Source organism: Mchenga conophoros, linkage group LG10 (assembly GCF_057382185.1).
Source record: "Mchenga conophoros isolate Kocher_MC1m ecotype Shallow Benthic linkage group LG10, M_conophoros_male_GT1.1, whole genome shotgun sequence".
NCBI lineage: Eukaryota > Metazoa > Chordata > Actinopteri > Cichliformes > Cichlidae > Mchenga > Mchenga conophoros.
Genome location: NC_140535.1, coordinates 31,067,144 through 31,089,395, shown reverse-complemented (window position 1 = coordinate 31,089,395; position 22,252 = coordinate 31,067,144). Strand labels below are relative to the sequence as shown.

The window sequence follows — 22,252 nt, the reverse complement described above, 5'->3', positions numbered from 1 at the left end:
AATGTGATTTCCGTATGCATATAGATGAAATCTGGTGAAATATGAAGCCACACACACTTCGAGTGTGTTCGATATAATCTGGCTGCAATCCTTTGGTAAAGGTTATCTGAATCTGACTGAGATGGAAATAGACATTCCTCAGAGAGGGGCAAAAATAGGACTAACACCACGAGTGTTTCAAGTGCTAATACAGCCTTCAATCCCCCGGCTAGCACATCTTTTCATCTGCACCTTAGGTTGCATTCATTGCTCAATGAATGGTAACGCGAACCATTTTACATTACGGGACGTTTGCGTGGAAATTTTAGCAGAAATTGAGTTTTTAAGAGCAACTGCAAACTGAAATGTGATGCAGACTGTGGAGCATTGCTCAAGTCTTACAGCTGAGTGAGTTGAAAGGTATTATTTCACCAATCCAAATAACAGCAGTACAGTAAGGCTCACAGCTGAGTAAAAGAAGGGAGGGAACGAGGGTTAAAATGAAGATCGATAGGGAAACCCTTCGAGCTGGAACATTAGTAATGCTGTAAGGATGCTCCATCTCTCTCTAATCCTTCTCAACAATTTCTCCCGACCTTTTACTTGAAGAGACATTTATGCACTTCTCTCTCTCAAGATCAAATGTCTGCCCTCCTCATAACGTCGTCTCTGTGTATTTCCCCTTGACGTGGCTGACTGCTTTTATGTTTGACAGCTTTTGTATGGGCAGCGGGAAACACAGTTAAGTGTTTTATTTATCTACAGAATGGGGCTTTTTTTCTTGCTTTAGTCAGCTCTTCAGGAAATGAAACACTGGCACGAAACACACTTTCATATTCTGCATACCTACAGTATGCAGCACACCTGGCTGAAGTGGAGGAGGCAGTTGTGTTTGAGTGGATTAGGCTGAAAAGGTTTTGTTTGTGCAATAACAACATACGCTGAGGAATATACAGTATGCACTGCTTTTTTTTGTATTCAAGATATTTTGCCTCACAGATTTTTTCACCACCACGAGCTATGCCTAAGGCTCTGTTCAACCCAGTGAATTTAGCTTTAGTAGCTAAAAGGCTAAAGCTCTTTCGTCTTGTGAGATTAGTGACAAAATTGCTTTCCTGCGTTAGCTTCTGGGGGAAATACAAAACATTTGGGGATTTTTCAAAGTTAATCTTAAACACCAAAAAGTTTATTTTTGATCAACCCATCCAGCAGGATGAATCAGCAGTATTGTCACTAGAATCATTGCCTATTTTTCCCCTCAATCATGTGTCGGCGCAAATTGTTAGTGATATGACAAAGTAAAACAGTCCGTCTCGCCCTGCCCTGAAATGGCCTGCTGTTTTTTATTAATTGACATAAGACAAAATATTCTGACAGATAAAAACAAAAAAAAATTACCCTTTACTTAAACCCACTCATTCCCCAGATACTCACACACACATTGAACAGATGTTTCACTTAATGGGAGAACAACAGGAAGAGAATTCAATTCAATTTGGCCCGGGGTCTGATAGGACATCAAGTGATAGAGGAAAGCGATAGGGTTTCACATCGGAAGCCCATCTGTGTCCGTGCTTCCCTTCAAAAACCCACCTGCCCTGTGATGTTGTTAGGCTGAAATGAGACAAGCACACCCTGATGCATCATAGGCTGTAATCACCTTCTTAACTGAAACCATAAGGTTTCAGAGTTGAGAGCAAGGGCCAAGGATTTGTTTTGCTTAATGGCATTTGGTCCTTGTGTTGCAATTGTGCAGTTTCATTGCATTTAAAGGAGATTATAAGGCTTCTGGGGAGTATTCAGGTGACCTTCAGGTCTAATATGATCAACATGTCAGGGAGGGTTCACGGTGCTTGCCAGAGGCTACAAACCATTGTGCCTTTGGAAAACCATACCATACAACAGTTAAAAAATGTTACAATTTTAAGAGAAAAATAATTTTTAATTTAATGTCAGCAGCACATCTCAAAGAAGGTAAGATGGAAAAACTGGAAAAGAAAGCGGTGCTAAAAAGAAACAGCTGCAGGAACATTTTGCTTATAATTATATTAATTACATGCAAAAACAGGCCAGTAACATGATTGGGTTTAAAAACAAAAGCATCTAACAAAGGCAGAGTTTGTCAATGTGCAGATCTTCACCAATCTGCAAACTACAAATATGAAAGAGTTACAGAGTATTGTTCCTCAAAGTTTTTAATATCTCATCATGTACAGTACGCAATATCATCAGAAGATTGAGGGAATCTGTAGAAATCTCTGTGCGCAAGGGACAAGCCCAAAAATCAATATAAGGTGCCCGTGATCTTCAGGCCCTGCAGGCAGCACTGCATTAAAAACAGGCATGATGCATGTCTGTGATGGAAACCAGTGCATGGGCTCAGGAACACTTCCAGAAATCACAGATCATTGTGCCATCCACAAATGCAGGTTAAAGCTCTGCATGCAAAAACATAAGACCTGTGACCATGATCCACTCAGTCAAAACTCGCGTTTCTTTTTGGAAAACATGGGGGGAGGAGAGGGACCGTTCGGCTCTGCATCTCTGATGGTATGTGGGTGCATTACTCTATAAAACGCAGTTTTAAAGCAGGTTTGAAATGCTTTTCCCAGCAGATGAAGTGAAAATGGGACTTTCCCTGAACAGAGATGGTGGTCCAAAGAAAGTTGTTATTAAAATTTTGAAAGAAAATTGGTTGGGGAAATCCCCCAAATTTGATAAAACCATCAATTTTTGCTCATTTTAAAATGTTAGAGGTAATATCAGAAACACCTCTGAACTAAAGACTTGCATCTAACAGCCAAAACACAAGATTCAATATCCCTACTCTTTCTGACTTGAACCAACAGGTCGATCTGTGAGGATGCAAACCCTGTTGTTATTGGCTTACTCACACTCACAATGTGAGCAAGCTGTTGGAGTCACAGTTTTACCGTAAATGGGGATTTAAATGGGGAGAGGCCCTGCAGCCTCTCCCCATTTAAACAAACAGATGCTGGAGAGAGAAGCAGTCAGCAGCACCAAGTCGGAAGCGACCGACTTTAAAAGCTAAACATTAAAATGAAAAGCAAGCTGGAAACCAGTTTGTTTTGGGCTGTTTAGCCAGCAGCGGGTGCTTGTGGAGCACATGGAGACATATTTCTTTAAGTGCCTTGCTCAAGGCCACTTCAGCAGTAGTTTAAGATCCAGTGGAGAACGTTATGTATTAAAAGTCCCAGCAGGTCTGGGGATTCACGGATTCTCGGAGCTCTAGGCTCATGCTGCCTCAAGACATAGTGGGATAGATGGAGCAAACTGGTGGGTAATGCTGTTCCAATATCTACTTACTTTTTAAATACAGCAATAAAATCATATAGAGCTTTAAACGGTGGAGAGGTAAAAACATACACTTTGATATTAAGGTTGGCAGGCAGACTAGGTGTGGCTCCCCATACGTGAGGCGCATTTTATATTCCTTTGCTGAGGCCAGGATCAGTAGTAGAAGCTGACAATTTTAGTTTATAAGGTGACCTGGAAATATACAAAAATGTTGGCAGATCTCTGTGTTTGGACCCAGGACAACGGACAGATGGGACTCTAGCAGAGAAGCCCTTAAGAAAGTCTGCGGATTGCTGTGCGCATTTGTCTCTTTAAATGTTGATCAAGAGAAGAGCGGCTCAAAAAGTGAGACACGCATTCCTGTGAGGTAGAGACTAGATTTAGTCCCTAAGTAGCTTCTCTCATCATTATACTTCCTCCAGCCCTCTCTATGCTCATTTGTAAGTACGGGATGTTTCTCCGGCTGTGGCTTCATCTTTTGTTGCCCCACTGTTTGCCATTCAGTTTATGGAGCCCACACACACACACACACACATCCGTGGATCCTTCTCTCTTTTATTATGGGAATTCCAGGCACATGTGAGTGAAGCAGCGAGCCAGCCCAGATACCCCTCCCCCTCTTGCCGGTACCCCTTCATTTTCATGGATTTCTCATGGGGCTAAAGCAGACGAAAAGAGGGGGAGGAAGAGGGGGAGGAGAAGGAGGAGGAGAAGGGAAGCAGAGCTAGGCTAATTCATCAATAACCTTTACCCAATCCCTCCCTTTCCCGTTCTCCTTCTTACTCTCTCACTCTCTCTCTGCCTAGAGGCATTCAAGCAATACATCCATCCCCCACCACACACACACACACACGCACGGACGCACGCACACACACACACACACAGTCCTTATAGACACACTTGCATGCACTCACATAAGAGTCTGCCTGAACAAGTCCAGAGAGAGAGCATGAATCGAGCTGAAGAGTTTTTTCTTTCACCTCTGTGTGTGTGTGTGGTGTAAGTCGAGTCCTCTGAGGGGCTGTGTGTCTTAGCTATGACCCGGAGCTAAAATGGTGATTATAGACTAGAGACTAGGTGTGGCGAGATGGGGCGGCGTCAGAGGCTTTGTTCCGTACAGCCCACCAACCGGGAGGAGGCTCTGCCTATCTATCAGAGTGTGTCCCGGAGCCATGCACAGTCTGAGATTGAAAGAGCTAAGAGCTGCTGTGTGGGGCTGAACCACTCTTAAACCAAGACCTAAGCCACAGGGAATTAGACAAGCACAAGTTCAAGAAGCTCGGTGGAACCTTTGTAGCCAGAACATGACCAAGTGAAGAACTGCAGGAGCAGATTGCTGTTTTTATTTTTATTTTATTTTTTTATTCTTGAATTCAGGCTTCTTTTGCAACACACATGAAAAAGACTTTCTAAGGAGCTACCAAAAAAGAAGAGAAACTTCTGTGGACTACTTCCAAGCAACACAATTGTTTGAAGAGACTTTTCTGTTGGGGAGTTCCCAAAATATCCTCTTGATTCTGCCTTTTTTCCCCACATTTAAAGGATGAAATCTCAATGATATAACCATTTGGAATATGGGACTTTTAATCTCTGATTTGGACCATGGTAACAGGCAGCTATGTTTCTGTGCTCAGCTCTGGGTGATTTTGATAAGTATGTCCCATTTACTCTCTTTGTTATTTGTGATTTCGACCTAGATTAATTTTGCGGTGGCGTCTTGGGTGTTTTGTCAGGTATTCGCTCATTTCCAGGGACTTGAAGAGTTTTGAGTTTGGCTTGTTCACAGGTGTCGCTTCAGATTAATTGAATCCAAACACTGGTGCAACATGTTTTGCCCGAGACAAAGATCACACGGGGTGCAGCTTCTTAATGTCGACATGTTTCAGTGTATAACCTTTGCTCCGGATGCTTGACAGCAACCAGTTATCATCTGATTAGTGTGTTTTGACCTCCTCCCCTTTTGCCCCCTCAGCTGACTCAGTAGACCACATTTGTGTCTCTTCCTAATTATACCATATATTCATTGACACACACACACACACACACACACACACACACACACACACACACACACACACACTCACCATATCTTCCCTTTTTCTGGTGTTTTCTTTCACTTATAGTTCATGAGTTTTACCTGTTTCACTTTGTTTGAAAGTAACTTTTAAATATTCTCCTTTTTGCTTGCTTGTGAAAGCACTTTGTACACTGTGATTTCGAAGGTGTTTTATAAATAATGTGCATTATTATTATTATTATTATAAAAATGGAAGCTGCATTTAAAAGTTAAATCTTTCCTTTCTCCTTTCTTTCTTGCAGCTCTTGCAGGTAAAATCTCTCCAACCAGCTCTGATGCCCTGAGTTCGTCAGCAATGACAGCCAGTCCTTCACCACCCAGTGTGTACCTTCCTGCCAACTTCAAAATGTCCAATGCACAACTGGCCTTCTTTTTGAGGGAGGCTCAGATCACAGGACAAACATTTGGCGGCAGCACCAAGAGCGGCAGTAGTCCCAGCAGTGGAAACCCATTGCAGCGCTCTGAGAGTTTTGTGGTTTTCCAGACAAAAGACCTCCCCGCCATCAACATAAGCTTCGGGCCTTTTGCCCAGGACCAGGCCCTGTCCAAGGAGTTGCTTCAGCCAGCTAGTCCTCTGGATATTCCCGGCCAACTGACAGTCAACTGGAAGGTTCGGGCCTTCATTGTCCAGCCGCGGGTCTTCTCCAACAACCCCACAGTCCAGGTGTTTTTCTATATCGCCGGTCGTGACTGGGACGACTTCAAGGCTCAGGACAAGCTACCCTGCGTCCGTTTGCATGCCTTCCGGGATGTCCGTGAAATTAAAACCTCCTGCCGCATGAAAGGTAACCTGGCGCAGTGCTTGGCCCAACTGGAGCTTCCTCCGTCGTGGTTTAACACCAATGTAGCCCCTCTGGGCCGAAGGAAAGGCTCGAGTGACGGGCTTTTGGATGGGTTAAGTGAGACCCTCCAGGCTGAGCTATACTACACACTACACGAGCCTAACCTGGAAGGGGAGTGCAGTAAGGGTTCAGGTCACGGTGGTGGTTCTTCCAGGGGAGAACCTCTGTCACAGCACCCCCTGCTGCGCATCGGAAGCATCAGCCTGTACCAGGCCAGTGAAGAGCAGCTGCTGGTGGACAAGCAGCTAGACAAGAACATGTTCCTCAGGCTGCCGGAGAAGCCCCTGAAGCCTGGAGAGATTCTCAAAATCTTCCTGTACCTGATGCCCAACTCTACTATTGAGCAGTTCACCCTCAAGTAAGTGTCCTTTAAAATCTGTTCAGGTGCTCCGATGCTTTCAGACTCCTTGTTTCCATGCCGAATGTCACATTTATTGTGATGTTGACACATCTATATTCACAGCAGAGGCTCAATCAGCCTCCATGCAGTCATGCATATAAGATTTATTGATGAATAGTTTATTTTCTTGCTTCCCGGTATATCTCAGCTAACAATTTCCTCCCTGTCATAAATTGACGTATTATATGTCTCTTTATAATAACACTCGCACCGAATCATATGCAATTTGTCCAAGGTTTAGGTTTAGGGCAGCATGACTGTCTGTAAACAAAGCTACAGTGTGAATGCTGAGCACCAGTGGATAGGCTTAAAGGAAACGTAGGATTTACATGTCCAATTACCACAGCGATGGATTCATTCATTACAGTCTTAATAACCAGCTTAATTCAAAGCAGCATTATTAGACGAATCTCGGAATCAATTGCATTCAATGACAGCATAAGATCACCGTGTACGCAGAAGTGCAACCAAAGTCATCTCATTCCAATCCTCACAATATTCTGTTTCAGGCTTCAAGCACAAGTTACATGACCATTTATGTTCATTTCAAGTCTAAAGAGACAAACGAGGATGTAAACACACATTTCATCCTTCTCATTCATTTCTTCTTCACTTAGCCAAATGATGTGCCAGCACTAATTAAAGTCAGGTAAGATAAAGGGAAGAAGAGAGGGTTAAGCAGCACTGTAAGATTCACCTTCAGAAATGGTGGCCTCCAGCCAAAGAGTTCTTCTTTTTTTCTTTTTTTATGAATCATTTGCAGTGAACTGCTGCTCCGAGCAGTTTGTGTTTAAAGGCCAGGTAATAGTTGTAGCTGTGGAACACATACAGATTTGGCTTCTGCTATGGCATTTAATGCTCACATACTGTACTCATTCTACACGTCCGGCTCACTGCTGGGAATAAAACACTGACTAATATATAAATGGATGTTTAACCACGTTTTTGTGTCAGCGTGTATGTTAATGCAAATAATATCGTTTTATTATTGCAAATGGATTCTTAATGCCTTCATTTTATTAACATGTAAGTGGTTGGAGGCAACATAAGGAAAAATATTTGGGCGTGTAGATTTGTAACTTTTTGCTTCATTACAAGTGACCCCGTTCACATCTTCTGAGTGTCCTACATTGCCATTCAGACAATTACTGTTACAAAAATACACCACTCATATAACTCCGTGGTTAGTGATGAGCATGTGTGATGGGACTAAATAGTTCATGACACAAGTGTCCCTCACTGCCTTCCTGTATTTGAGCTTTTCCACTCTCAACTCTCTTAAAGTTTCTAAATTTCACCATTTGCCTGCAGGAAAAGTGGAGAGAGAGTGTGAAGCTTAGCAGGACTCTGGTCTCTGTAGCTCTTAGTTCTGCTCAGTTATCAGCAGAGTACCCAGGATTAGAGGATATATTATTATATGCATTTGACAAAGTTGGATTTTTTTTGCACTTGTATGTACGAAGAACACCAGAAATGAACACAGGAACGTTAACGAAACGCTAAAGATTAGTGAAACCTATATTAAACACGTTATGGTAGCTATCTGCTTTTAATGAGCTATGATTAATTAAGCCTCAGTAACGCAATTACTTGTATAATTATGATTGTTCCCACAGTAAAATGTCTTTTTTGACTCAGTGTCAGTTGATGACATTTCTATAGTGAAAAGCAGTACTGTTATACTGGCAACAGTAATCCTTTAAAATCCTTTAAAAGGACAGGAACAGAAATTCCACCTGTATAAAATGTCTGATTAGGGTATGTTTATGATATCTGTATTTTTACCTAAATAAATTCAGTTAATGATCTACTTAATATCATTTTAGTGACCTTTATTTGGGGAAACATGCAAAAAGCAATTATAAAATCATTTCACTACAGGGATAAAAGTTAGAATAGCTGTAGTTGTGGAGCACACATGTATAAATGGCGGTAGCAGTAGCAAAAATACCACGGCCCACACACATTGTCCAATTTCTTTCTACCAGCTGATGTGATTTTTGAAACCTGCAGGGAGACATCTGATGAACCCAGTGATGCTGGCATATTTTTATAAAATGAACAGAATAGTTTAATTCTCAAATTGTGATTTAAGGCTTTGGAGCTGATGTTGGTTTCTATATCTGAACATATGCTAACAGCTCTTCTTGTAGCCAGACAAAAATGAGCTATTTACTCGAGTCCCACCTCCCCCCCAGGAATTCCAAGCATTTCTCTTCACACCATAAGAGCAACGCTTACTTTCTTTAAGTTCCCCTCTCTTTAAAATGTATGATGCTAACTTCTACTGGATTACGAAACAGTTTCATTAACAGTTTCAGAGAACTGACTAACTGTGGGACACTTTCACTCAAGATGTGGTGTAACAAAGTTACAGTAAGACTGTAATATGAGCCGAAGCTTTGTCATATCCCCTTGTCTCTTAAAACATTTAGCTGAGCGTGTTAGCATCCATATACATCTGCAAGTCTTCGGCAGCCTGACTCTCTGAGCCTTGCAGGGATGGAAATGAGGAGTGATAAAACAGAAGAGTTAAGAAGGCGATGAGGCCTGGAGAAGAAAGCCCAGCGTGAGCCTCGTGAGCGACTTGCCTCAATAGGATGTAAATTCAAGAGTTGTGGAAGTGAACTGTCGAGTCTTCCCAGCGCATCAAGGAAAATTATTAAAGATGCAATAAGGAGTGTCTTTAAAGATGAATCAGGAGGCCTCCTCTCCTGACTCTCCCTTAGCCACTCCATCGCTCCTTCCAATTATTCTCCTCTTCACTTGTCCAGCTTTGAAAGTCTTTGACTTGTTATTGCAAACGATGGCATGCCGGGCAGAGAGACGGCGGAGAGACGGGCCACTTGTGGAATCTTCCCTTGTTTTCCCACGGCCGCAGCGGTGCTGTCAGAAACGTGCAATGTGTGTGTCGGCGTGAGTGTTTGTCATGCAGCAGGATAGGGAGTAGTGGTGTGTCAAATTTAGTTACCATGGCAATGCAATAATAGTATGTGTAGCCGTAATGTTGTCTAGCATGCCCCGGTGTGGGCTGACACGGCTTTTCTAGATTTGTTTGCTTTTCATTTCAAGTGTCGTTTAAAAATCGTATCTTCTCTTTTCGCCCGTAAATTGATAGTGGCATCATTTCGGTTATACACGACAGCGTTTCACAGATAGTGACTTTTCCATCGCATTGTTTTGGAAAGGATCTTCATCATATACAGTACTAAAGTAATGTTTTTAGCAGCATCACTAGTAAAATATTACAAAGCCCAAATGCCTTTAAAAATACACGAGAAAAACAACCAACAGGAAACCGTACAAACCCGACTCATTGAACTGTAAATGTGCTGTGATGTTACGTTGTGTTTAGAGTTTGAACAGTGACAAGGTTTAGCTAGAAATGGAGCCGTGGTTGAGAGTCCTGTAGCGAGATGCCAGTACTTTACTGTAATTTAACAGTGACGTTTCCTACTGTGGATTTTTTTTGGTGGTAAACAGTTTCGAGCACAACAGTGGTTCACTTGAGTTTTTCCACTTGTCCAATGGTGGAATCGACTGCATATAATGTGAAAGGTGTCATTTGTAGTAACTGGCCCACAAAGAAGCTGCAGCTTACAGACATAACCCCTGTCCGTTCATTGTTTTGCATTTCTGGCTGACAAAACGGCTCTTTTTACACTTTGCACACACCACAGAGAGTAGCTCTTAGCATAAAAGCTTTGTCTCCACCACACAGTACACAGATAAAGTTGGTGAATAGCCTTGAATACAGTGGACCATTTCGTAGTTAAAGAGCCAGTCTTTTTCTCGGCAGTGAACACGTTCAATTAAACCACAAAAGTTCCGTTAAAAATGACACAATGAGTAATTTCAATGAGCCAACTGCAGATTCCTCTGACAGATCATTGAAAACACTGGGAAAAGCTTGTGTGTTATCATGGGCTTTTGTCCCCGTATCCGTTAGGTTTGCCATCTGTGAACATTGGTAGGTATTATAATTTATTTCAACTATAGCTAATGAAATGATAATTATTTCCATTTTGCTTTGCCAAGAGCTGCAGCTGGTGGACAGCCAGAGATATTTTATTAATTTGTTTATTCATATGGACACTTAGTTGCAGGATGCAAAGAGATTCGCGTATGTTGCGTAACCTGAATTAAAATTCTATACGACAGCGGCGAGGTCACTGCATGCATATAAATGCAGACAATGTGGAGATGCCAATTTTTATTTTGGTGACTCACTGACATTTCTTGCCCAATAAACAAATACGCATTGCAGTGCACACATCCTCATCTATGTGCACAGTACAAGGCTCTTGGAAACCTTGCTGTACTCCGGAGCCCTGGGTATAACATGCAGTATTCAAATGCCCTGGCTCCAAATAAAGGCTCGAGGAGAGAAAGCACAGTGGAATCCAGGGAGAGTGACCCACATTCAGAAGCAGTGGCTTCATCCCCAGCAGCTAGATGGCTACTTGCTCCTTGTAAGGAACACAGAAAACTTCCTGACCTCAGCCTCTGCTTCCTGCCAGCTCTGCGGTCGTGCTCCGCTTCTTGTCCCACGTGTCGTTGTCGCTGTCAGTGTCAGCTCGTCTTTTCCCGACGCTTTGATGGGAAATGTCAGGACCTCTCGCCATGGATCGTGCACACGTTCAGATCATATGACTGCAGACGTGATGCTTCTGCCATGGGCCGTCTTGTCAGGACACATCGGGTGACACGGAGAACCGCTGTTTATCAGCACTCATCTCTGATAAAAGAGGCGGAAGCCAGGAGAATCTTCCTCGCCTCAAAGTGCTTCCACTTTTACAATGACAAGGCAAAACACAGCCTTTCTTATTGGGCCACGCAGAGTACAGGCTGCACCGCCACTGCTAACGCTGCTCGATTCCTTCCTCCTTCTTCAAGTGTGAGCACGTTATTTGAGGTCAAGCAGTGAGAAGGGGAAAGTATTTACCATCATCAACTTTAAGTCCCTTGACACAAATCTCAAAAGGGGAATGCAGTGCATGTGCCAAGATTTTAATGAAATGAGCTGTTTTAACTTGAGTTAGTTTTTAATGCTTAAAGAAAGTTGCATGAGTCAGCTCTCTGTGCCGGGGAAAGTGGAGATATTTTTGCAGGTTTATTCCAGTGCTTGGCTATTACTAGAGTAATTCAACCCCTTTCTAACCTTGAATAGGCAAGCTGAGCAACTTTGATTTGGAAATTCTTGTTTATTCGCTTGAAAGATTCCTACTTTAAATCTGCTGAGGACATTTCTGATATGCTCAGCATGTTGCCGAGTGTTTGGCTGGTTTTGAGACAAATAAACACTGACCATTAAATTAGACTAACTCAATGCAAAACCGCAGAGTTCATCTGGGTCAAATGTAACCTTAAAAACTCATTAGGCTTCCTCGCGTTGTACCAATAGCTACATATTCATCACTTTTCCACCCTATCAGTTCAGTCTGTTAACATTATTCATTTTTATTAACATCTTTTCAGATTAGTTGAGAAACGTATCACATTCTCATTTGGGCACGCTGATTTATTCACCAGTTTATTATAAAACCAGTGTCTTATACATCTTAATCATTAATCTCTTCAATCCTGCTGGGCCCAAGGGTGGAGAAGATTGTTCTGTGCCACAGAAAACAAAAGCAAATATCCAAGCCCAATAATACTGACATGTGGAGTATGGGATTGTGTGCAAAACATGGTACAATACCTACTTTTTTCTTCATTAATCTCACAGTGAAACCTCAATAAGTAGTTTCAGTAATATACAATGTATCTACTGTGTTTCTATACTTTAATTAACAGATAAGAGAATTAAGAAACAGTAGCTCATAAACAACAGCTCTCTAGTCATCCTTTAGTTGTTTCACATTAATAAGTAATTAATGAATTTACTCTTATTTTGGGGAGCGTATCTGTAACCGGAAGGTCGCCGGTTCGATCCCTGGGCTCTCTGTCCTGGTCGTTGTGTCCTTGGGCAAGACACTTTACCCTACCGCCTACTGGTGTTGGCCAGAGAGGCCGATGGCGCGATATGGCAGCCTCGCTTCTGTCAGTCTGCCCCAGGGCAGCTGTGGCTACAACCGTAGCTGCCTCCACCAGTGTGTGAATGTGAGAGTGAATGAATAGTGGTATTGTAAAGCGCTTTGGGTGTCTTGAAAAGCGCTATATAAATCCAATCCATTATTATTATTATTTTAGTTGTTGCAATACTAGAAATTCAAACGTGATGCTGATACCAATGAAAGTACTTGCACAGTACCATGGATGGGAGTAAAACATGGCTGGGTCAGAAATATTAAGCCAATGTTGACGTGCCATTAAAATGTGGAGGCTACCAGAAACACTCTGACTCCTGTAGAGGTCTATGGGAAAACTTTCCTGATATGTTTATGGACTCAGTCACTCCAAATTAAGCCTCCTTTGTGAGACATACTGTGTTTCAAAAAGGAGAACTATCTGTGGCACTTGTGACTTGTCAATTATAAGTCGTTAGCCAGCGAACGAGTAATGTTAGTCACACCCACCCATCCTTGGGTTTTTGATACCAAGGTAATGACTCCAAAACAGGATTTCAGGAAACAACGGATGAGACCTTTGTAGCTACATCCGTCCTTTACACCACGTACACAGTGCTCCATCACTATAACGCGGTTTACCTTTCATGGCCTCGCTGTTTTCGCTGATTTGTTTTGTGCGCAATTTTCCATGTTTTTTTTTTTTTTTTTGTACAGCACATTGTGTTCTGCGTCTTGATTGGCTGTAGACCACTGTCAATCAATCTCGTGCCGTGTCTCCTGTACAGTACAGAATGCATTCAGCTTGTCAAATTTACATAAATCTTCGATCGCTAACAGTGTGACTCTGAAGTGCTGTAATGTATGCTTTTAAGTTTTCTCCCCCAACAAACACAACATGTCGACGAAACGTTTTGGGGTTTACAGCCTTAAAACATCTATAATAGTTGTAAAAAATAAAGTTGACTACTTCGTGGATTTCACCTATCGCGGGTTATTTTTGGAACGTAACTCCCGCAATAAACGAGGGACCGCTGTAGTGTTGACTGGAATAGATGAGGACACACTGTTGGGATCAGTACTGTTGCAAATTTTTTCTCCATCTGGATACCCTCATGTGGGGATCTCCTGCTGCTGTCTGTTGCTTCAGGTGTGAAATAAATCCAAAGAAAGACAACAAACTTAGCTTCTGTTTGTAATATTCCTGAATTACGCTGTGATTAGCAGTTAGCTCCTTAATCTGTCAGACATTGTCTTCTTCACAAGTTTAATCTGTGGTAGATGGGAAAACTCAGTCTGCATGCCACTAGAAACTAGAAGCAAAAGGCTAATGTTCACACTTTGTCTTGCTTTTGAAAAAAAAACATCCTACTTGGCATATACTTGTGTACTACTGTGAGCTGTTGTCTTATTTGGCATGGGAAGAGTTTGGTTAAGGGCAAGGTTAATGGTAACCGTAGGTGTCGAATCTTAGCTGAGTGCAAAGGGCATGCTTTAAGTTGAAGTCTTCTTTCCTTTAATCGACAAAACCCACACAGACTGTTTTGTAACTAAAAGAAAAGTAAGCACAAGGTCAAACATTATCGATGACAAGCTTGTAAAACTAGAACTTTACCTTTCCAAGTAAACCTCAACCATATGCAAACTAATGTAGTAGCAATATTATTTTGCGTGCCCAGCAGTCGTAGAGTAGGTCATCTATCAATCAGTCCCCAGTCCCTCCTGTCCATGTGCCAGAGAATCTCTGGGCCAGATACTGAACCCCGAGTTACCCCTGATGTGTATTTGAATGATAGATAAACGTACTTAGGTGTAGATCAAAGCATTGAATGAATGTGTGATTGGGTGAATGACACTTGTAGCAGAAAGCACTTTGAGTGCTTAAATTTAGAAATAAGGTGCTCTATATATTTCCATATTCATTGATTTCATTTTTAAAAAGGTATTAAAAGCATTAATTGTGATTTCTGAAATGGTGCAGAAACTATAAAATGCTTTAGCTGATCTATGTTTATGTGGTATGAAAATCACATTTCATTGTAACACACTTTTACCTTTAATGTCAAGGCGAGTGAAGGGGTTTTCTGTGCATCGTAGCGTATCGACATCTCCTTATATGGTAGTCAGTCTTATGTGATCAAAAATCTGTTGGTGTAAAATATGAATAAATAGAGACAGGCCGAAGGATTTTCTGTGCTTTTCTCCAGTGCATATTTAAATATTGCCAGATCCTCCTGCAGAGTGTTGGTTTATAGAGGGAACCTGGGAGACAAATTGACAAAAGCTCAGTGCTCCTCATTTCCTCCGTCTGCAAGGTAATCAAGCAAGCATTGGCTCAGGTATGAAAAAGGGTGTTTTTCACTTTACTGCACAGGCTTAAGTTAACTGTTTTATCTTTGTAAATTCATTTTCCCAAGCTTTTAAATGAAAGTGCTTTTAAATCTTTGGACTGTCAAATGTGTGTGTGTGTGTAGTGCTTCCAAACACATTTCATTGTTCTCATCTGGACAGGTTTATGCTTAGCGTTAGCGTCCCAGAAAATGTGTGTGGTTGTGCTGGAGTTGTGAAATATCTCTGAAAAACAGAGCTGCCTTTTATTTGCTTTTGTCGCATCACAGCATATTGTACTTTTGTAGTTTTATTCAAATATGGACAGCATGGAAGTGCTATTGATAATTGACCCACCGTAACGCGGCTGCTGACACTAACTATCTTCAAGAGATAGAGGGAACGGGATGCTTGGGATGAGGTGACTTGGATGCAGATGAGCCGCTATGGTGACCCCTAAAGGGAACACCCAAAAAAAGAAGAAGAAGGAAGAGATATCAGAGCATGTAATCCAGGAAATCCCAAGAACATTTATAAAACCAGAAAATGATGACTTTAATCTGCAGTCATTACATTATGAGACAGTGGGATCAATGCTAGTGTCAAGTTTAGGAGAAAGCACATCTGGCGGAACTCTCCCAGGACAGATGAGCTTAAAGACTAACTTTACAAACGGTTGATACTGAAAATCTACACATGCCCATACGCAGCAGAGTTTCTCCATGAAGAGTGGACTAAATTACCCCGCGCATCTGGGAAGGACCGATTCATCCATCAAGAGTGTTTAGCTGCTGCTAAATGTGCTGTAATCAGTTACCCAGCGTGAGGACGAGTCGCTTTTTATGCAGCTGAAATGAGTCTGGCATGACTTTATTAAAGAAATAAACAAGCGTTATTTTTTTCTCTGACAAATTTTGGGTGACATTCATTGATGGAATTGAAATAATGTAGAAAATTTGTACGTGAGTAATAGAGTGTTTGCAGATTGACGGGCAGGTAGCGAAGCATCTGCTGCAAGAGGCACGTAGCCTCATGCGGTTATCTTCAAACCTTTAAGGTGGTTTGGGGGACAAGACTATGATAAGCCATATTTTCACAGCAGGCGGCCCCTCCCGCTTTCATGTTGTCACACACAGAAATTGTTGAGGTTTTATTACCATCTCTCCTTCTCTCCCTCACCTCCATCTTCCCTTTTTTTTTTTTTAATTATTTTTATGATCCCAGCCAAGAGATTTGCAGAGCCAATCTGTAGTAATAGACACGGCTCTGCCCAGCGTGAAGGCTTGTGCTGCCCAGTAGGCTACAGTTTCAAAGGAGGCAGTGGTGTGGAGAAGTTGCATCTTCCCCCCACCGCAACTAACTTCTGATTTTAATGATGCACTCTCTGCCTTGAGTGAGTGTTCTTCGCAGTTGTTATTTGGAAAGCTGAACATCAAATCCTGTATACAGAGATCAAGAGATGGACTGTTTACTTGCTGTCCTGTAAGCCGGGCTCTTTAGGTCTTGTGCGGTTGGATTAAATTAACATGAAGCAGCTGTTTGTTACTTGACAATGACGGCAAACATGCTGCTGTTGCTTTGCATTGATCTGGAAAGAACAAAAGTCCCCCTGCAATTTTTTTTTTTTGTTGCTTTTTATGTCGTCGCAATGCCACAACGGCACTCAGACATAACATCGTATTCCCTGACAACAGTAACGGCTGGAAGTGAGTGAGTCAACAGAGATGAGAGGAAGAGGTAAAAACAGGCTTTATTCACGATTGCCCGTTAAAGCCGCGCTGTTCCGTCCCGATATAAATGCACCTTGGCAGGATTCCTCCACTTTTTACGCAGCATAATGGAAGCAATGGTAAATTAATAATGGCTGAAATAATGTATTGTGAGCTCATGGGAAACTAACCATCCTCAGTGGAAGAAATTTGGATAAAGACATGATTGGGTTAATTCATAAAACATGGCCAGCATCCAGGACTGCTAATCTAATAATTGTAAATGCATGAATTGGGTTTTCCACTTCCTCCTGGTGGCACAGTCTGCATGATACGCCTCATCACTTATTTTTTACTCTTCCCGTATTACCATTTGAGATAGGGCAGTGTTCATTCTAGCATCTGCGATAATGTACTCCAGCGGCAGGAAGCTTTTAACTCCATGTGTGGCACTCCCCGCCTGCCAATATTGTGTTCTGGCATGCAATCACAAGAGAAGCCATATTGCTTAAAATTATAATTTTCCCTCTTACTGAGGGACAACATATTATTTTCACTGTCATGTTGGAGAACTTGAAAAGTTAAATTACTTCTTTTTCTTTCTTTTTTTTGCCTGATGGCATCTGCCGGTTATTTGGCGCAGAAAACTCAAAGTCCAGTTGGCGTATGACACTCGGGTCCACACTGAGAATTTTAAATGAAAGTCTGTAATAATTATCTAGAGTTAGACACTGGGCAAGAGAATTTTTGCCGGACAAAGACATTTCTAGACTCCAGTGATCACTTCTACAGTATTTCCCAGGTGGTCTAACCTGCAGCAGCGAGACAGGAGGAGCTATGTTTTCATGAGCGCCAACATGGGAAATTTTCACCTCACTGCTGGCCTGAGGGAGCTGCGGGCTGCAGGGCTATATTAATCCTACCATATGGTTGTTGGCTGACAACATGGCTCGTGGTCATAAATTTTCTTATGTTTAAATCCACTCGTTCTCATCCCAGGGCGTTAAATGTGGTCTTTCTGTCACACATGCACAGGGATTTCTTTGTGTCTTGGTTGCAACGTTATTAGAAAATCCAATGAGATCGCTGAATTGATATTGCTTTAAAAATTGGGAGGTTATCCCACACTTAACCCCATTATCGCAACTCATACCTACACATCAAAGCTAAGCTGAGCTTTTCTAAGCAAGAGACAAAAACTGTGGAAAATTTAGAAAAGCTAGACGCAGTGTAAAAAACATGGAGTATTAACTATGCTAGGTAAAAGATAAGTATATATATGTATAACTATATTCTGTTAATCTTCCAATTCAGAGTGATGGGTGGGCTCGAGCTTATCCCAGCTGTAATACAGCAGGCGGCACTGTACACCTGAGACGGGTCACAGGGCTTGCACGGAGAGATAATCAACATCAAAGTCCAGTAAACTCTTATGACCAATTTAGAATCGCCATTTAACCTAACATGCAAGTCTAGTGACTGTGGGAGGAAGCTGGAGTTAGACCCAAATGGTACATGAAAAGGTCCCAGCTGGCTAGTGGATTTGAACCCACGACCTTGTTCTTGTCAGGCTAAGGGCTAACCACCACTGGATCATGTCCAACATGTGTTTATATGAGAAACTGTTATGTAACTATAGTGTAACTCGGGATTAACAAAGAAAATAGGTCATTGGTAGCACGTGGAGCAGTGGTTACCACTGTTGCCTCACAGTAAGAAGGTCTTTTTCTTGTTGACTGGCTTCCTCTCACAGTCCAAACACATGCAATTAGTGGGGTTAGGTTAGCTGCTGATTCTAAATCGCTAATAGGTGTGAATATGAGTGTGAATGCTTGTCTGTCTCTTTGTGTTAGGCCCACAACAGACTGATGACCTGTCCCTGCTTCTCGCCCCATGGCAGCTGGGATTGGCTCCTGCATTGAATATGCAAAAAAAGATGATTGACGGAGTTTTTTGCAACATTAATACAATACAGAACTTTAAATCCGTTTCCTATGTATTTGCACGTTTTAAATATTTATACGGAAGTCTCTAGTAATGATTTGTGATACAGATGTATGTAGTCCGACGTCAGGGTAAAGAAGCTATTCTGCTTAATGTGTCTCTTTCCAGTGGGAATATCTTGTATAAACATAATGCATGCCGCAGTCAAGGGGGCTAAAGAGAGTTCAAAGAAAGGTTCACAGTGTGTTCCCGGCCTCTGGCTGATTCAAATGCGTCTCTTTTACAATGTTGAGGTGACATCTTAACAACTGCAAATTGCATGTGTCTGTGGTCAGTGCTATTTGTAGGAGCGGTTGCTTGAGCGTCTCAGGCACCACGCAGCAAGACTGATTGTTCCCCTCCCACCTGCATCCTCCCCCGCACACAGTGAAGCTCAATTCCTCATACCACCGTCTGTGAAACCCTTTTTTCCTCTTTCATCTCATTTCTTTGTTCTTCTTGGGGGAGGAGTGGGCTCCTGAGTGGAGGTTCCCATTGCTGGAAGGTTGTTATGTTAGGCTGATTTAAATTAGAATAATTTTGAGCACACTCCTCAAAATTGATGCCTCCCAGCAAACTAGGGCAGATTTGTTATGGTCATTTGCTATGCCCTCCCCTGCTCTTTAATGGCTGTTTAGCACTCAAGCCTCACAGCTCTGAACTGAGTGATGAACTCCCAGATTTAATTTTTTCCCCCTTTCTTCTACATTTTAAGAAGAGTGGGCATCATGTTAATTTTGCAGATTTGGTGGCATTGTACAACCCAGCTAAAATTGGCACGCACAGAACTTTTCTTTTGAAACTTGTCTGTTTGAAGTGGATTGGTAGCATATCCAAGAAACATAATTCTCTGCAGTGGTGAGGTTTTAAGGATTGTGGTTGCCTTTGTTTATTCCTCTGTGGGAAGTGTTTTGTCTAAGAAAGCAATTCTTCTTCTTGAGGCACTAGAAAGCATCCCGCAGCAGAGGGACCAAGAGAAATGGAGAGCAGTGTTGTTATTTCAGACTCAAGCTTGAAGGCACTTCTCTCAATTTTTTTTTCTTCTTCCTGACATAAAATTCACTATTCTGCTTTCACAGTACCACCATAAACTTCATTATCAGGAGGTATTCGAGTGCAGAGTGCAGAAGACAAGGAAAGTGGTAAATTGCTGAAAAGGATTTTGTAAATCAACCCTGTGTTTCAAACTTGTCTTATAGCTGGTTGGCTTATCTTTTTTTCTCCAGCTCAAAGTCAACAGCACTTTAGGCTTCACCTTGATAAAGGCTTTAGTGTTTTATCTTAAGGAGGTGCAAGTTTATTGATTCATCAGCGTGTGAGCAATTCAGTTGTAAATTGTTTTATATGAGCAATAAATCAAAACAGAATATATTTCTTTAATTCAGCTTTTTCACTTCAAACAATTATATATTGTTTTTTGTCCTTTACTTGCTATGAATGAAGGAAAATTTCTGCGGGAAGTTTAAATTGCTTAGTATTTATTAGTGTCTACAGCTAATTAGTGCATCAAGATAGCCCCCCATTAGCCACCTACCCACTCATGAAACAACGGCAAAGACCAGAATAATCACTAAGTACTGCAGCCCACACAGTGGAAGCTATTTGAAATGAATGTGACACCTATCCAAGGTTTGCAACATGAAAATGTTCTTGCAAATTTATAGCAGTGTAGAAATGTATCTAATCTTTTAAAACAAATGTTCACATTCTTAATTTCTAGTAAACACCTGCAGCGTGCATGTGCTTTGCAAATAGGATGCAGTGTCTGTTGTTTGGAGGACCCTCAAAAACTGCCTCTGATTGGTTAGCTGGTAATGGTGTAAGTATGTATGTGAGGGCAGCCCAAGCTTCCTTTCCCCCCCCGGTTATTGTAATAATTCAATCAGCCAGAGAAAATAACATTTTCCCCTCCCTCGTCCATTATTTTCCAACATCAAAATTCAAATATTTCTGTTTACCGAAGGGGTTCAGCTCTGTGAAGTTTATCCCAGGGTGTTAGTGTCTTCATTTTCTATGCAGGTCTAAACACAGTTCTGCTTGACTTTTCCATTCAGCAGATGTTGTAGTCTCAAAAGTCCACCTGGTTTCACCTCCTTTTGATATGATTCTTAACCGGGTGAAGCGACACAAACACCAGGATCTTTAGCAAAACATTAGCTACATAAACCATGGCGATCTATCCAGGTATTTGCTCTATTAATGTATGTAAAAGCTTACATACAGTATTTTTAGATGTTTAGCTGCCATCAAATTAAAAGTAGCTAATTAGCTCCTGTGTGGGATTCTGTCTGTAAAGACAATAGCTCAAAAATATTTGAATAAATTCTGATAAAACTGTAGACGTGTAGCTGGGGTCATGTTAACAATCCATTAAAATTTGGCTTACATGCATCAAGGTCTTCAAGATCCACTTAATGAATTATTGGTTGAAAATTGACATATAACTTAGAAACTATGATTCCTATAAGTGTAGCATGTATATGTCGACATATAGAAAGTCATATCTGACCTCTGACCTCACCTTTACATTTCACATCTGCCTTTCTCTCAAGTTGACCCCAAAATGTGTTATATCATTAAAGAAAGTATTCAGCTGCCTAGTTAGAAGTATAACTGTAGAATAGTTATGGTACACAAAGTTATTCATGTCCAAATATTTCAAATCAGTACCTGTTATCCATTACCTACTCCCACATGTTTGTGTAATCAGAGTAAACATCTGTCATCTGCTACATTTAAAACTTGCACTACAACAAAGAAAAAAAATGAATATATACTGAATAAGAGCAAACACGGCGGCGTGCTTCTTGTGTTTTTCATGAAATATTTAAATGTCTCACTTTTTACATTTTATATGTTTTCTTTGTTCTATTGTGAATAAAATATAGGTTTATAAGATTTGCCATCCAGTTTTTATTTATATTTATTTACATACAGCAGCACAACTTTTTGGGAACTGGGGTTGTGCAGTGATTTACATTATGCCTATTAAATGGCAGTGAGTGTGATATGTGATACTGCATAAATCCCTGCACGGAAACACCTCCTCTGTCCAATCTCCTACCACTTCCCTTGAATGCCACTCGAGCCCTCTCACGTGCCATTGTGACATGTGATTTGTCACTCATGCCCTGGAAAGCTGATAGCTTAAGCCATTTTGCATCAACCCTTTAATCTGCCGAGATTCTGTTTTAGAGATCAGACAAAGTTGTATTTATTGCACTGCAAAGTCATTTTGACAAGAAAATGATCCTTTTGGCCCAAAGAATGACTGATATTCCTGCTTCGCTAAAGGAATTTGTAGCCGGGGCACTTTCTTTAAGTCAGGCAATATGATGGGCAAAACCTTCAATATTAAAGTTCACATCAGGAGGAATCAGATCAGCTGAGGCTGAAGATATATAGAGTATATATGTATAAAGTTTCCTTCAAGAATGAAATCTGTGGTGTTGTAAATGATTATGAATAGTGCCTAAAATTGCTACAAATATCCAGAGTGACTTTTCCCCCTCAAAAATGTTTCCAATATCTGTCTAAATTAGTGTTAAACTAAGCCTATTAACTCATATTATTTACTGCATGATTAAATTCATGAGTTGGACCATTCT

The 22,252-nt window shown here is 41.4% G+C and overlaps 1 protein-coding gene across 2 annotated transcripts in view; it reads left to right on the top strand.

The window, feature by feature from the left end:
* The window catches only part of tmem132e (transmembrane protein 132E), a 442,995-nt gene that overhangs the window by 301,334 nt on the left and 119,409 nt on the right, over positions 1–22,252 (top strand). The window contains exons 1-2 of one of the 2 annotated variants that reach the window (XM_085289807.1): positions 4,405–4,950; positions 5,617–6,574. In XM_085289807.1, coding sequence (XP_085145933.1) covers positions 4,872–4,950; positions 5,617–6,574 — 1,037 coding nt within the window. In that variant the 5' untranslated portion in view covers positions 4,405–4,871. Of the gene's footprint in view, positions 1–4,404; positions 4,951–5,616; positions 6,575–22,252 lie in introns of those variants that run through there. The other variant, XM_085289808.1, reaches the window with a different exon arrangement.